General features: G+C 43.0%; 1 protein-coding gene across 1 annotated transcript; it reads right to left on the bottom strand.

The window, feature by feature from the left end:
• Positions 1 to 5: 5 nt before the first annotated feature.
• On the bottom strand, positions 6 to 461 carry LOC108725382 (probable cytochrome P450 6a13; the record flags this gene model as incomplete). Its single annotated transcript, XM_018452779.1, has 1 exon — positions 6 to 461. A coding segment is annotated over one exon (456 nt), but the record flags the coding sequence as incomplete, so codon positions are not given.
• Positions 462 to 465: the final 4 nt, after the last annotated feature.

The raw sequence follows: 465 nt of genomic DNA, 5'->3' as shown, positions 1-465 counted from the left end.
TCGGGATTTTCCCAGTATTGAGGATCTTTTTGCAGACCTTGAACAGGTATTAGAACCTCTGTTCCGGGTTCAACACGACAAACAATTCCATCGGATCCTTTCAGTTCAAACTCTTCCGTGCATCGTTTCTTCATAAGCACTCCTGCGGGTAATAATCTCAGGGTCTCGTTTAAAACTTGTTCCATGTATGTCATCTCTTTCAAGCCTTCATAAGTGATTTCTCCGTTGTATTTGTTAAGTACGGATAACACCTCCTCCCGTAATTTATTCTGTATTTCTGGGTGACGGGCTAAATCAAATCCAATGAAGCTCATGACACTGCTGGAGGATTCGTAGCCGTCGATGATGAATGACATTACGTGACCTGTAACCATATCAAGGTCAAATTTATCATCTTCCTCCCGCTCCTGTTCGACCATCAAATGGAGAAAATCGGTCCTAGGTATTCCGTCCTTTCTCCTTTGC

The sequence above is a fragment of the Mycetomoellerius zeteki genome, unplaced genomic scaffold (assembly GCF_001594055.1).
Source record: "Mycetomoellerius zeteki isolate Tzet28-1 unplaced genomic scaffold, Tzet1.0 C4264892, whole genome shotgun sequence".
In the NCBI taxonomy this organism is placed as follows: Eukaryota; Metazoa; Arthropoda; class Insecta; order Hymenoptera; family Formicidae; genus Mycetomoellerius; species Mycetomoellerius zeteki.
This window is presented reverse-complemented; position numbering and strand designations above follow the sequence as displayed.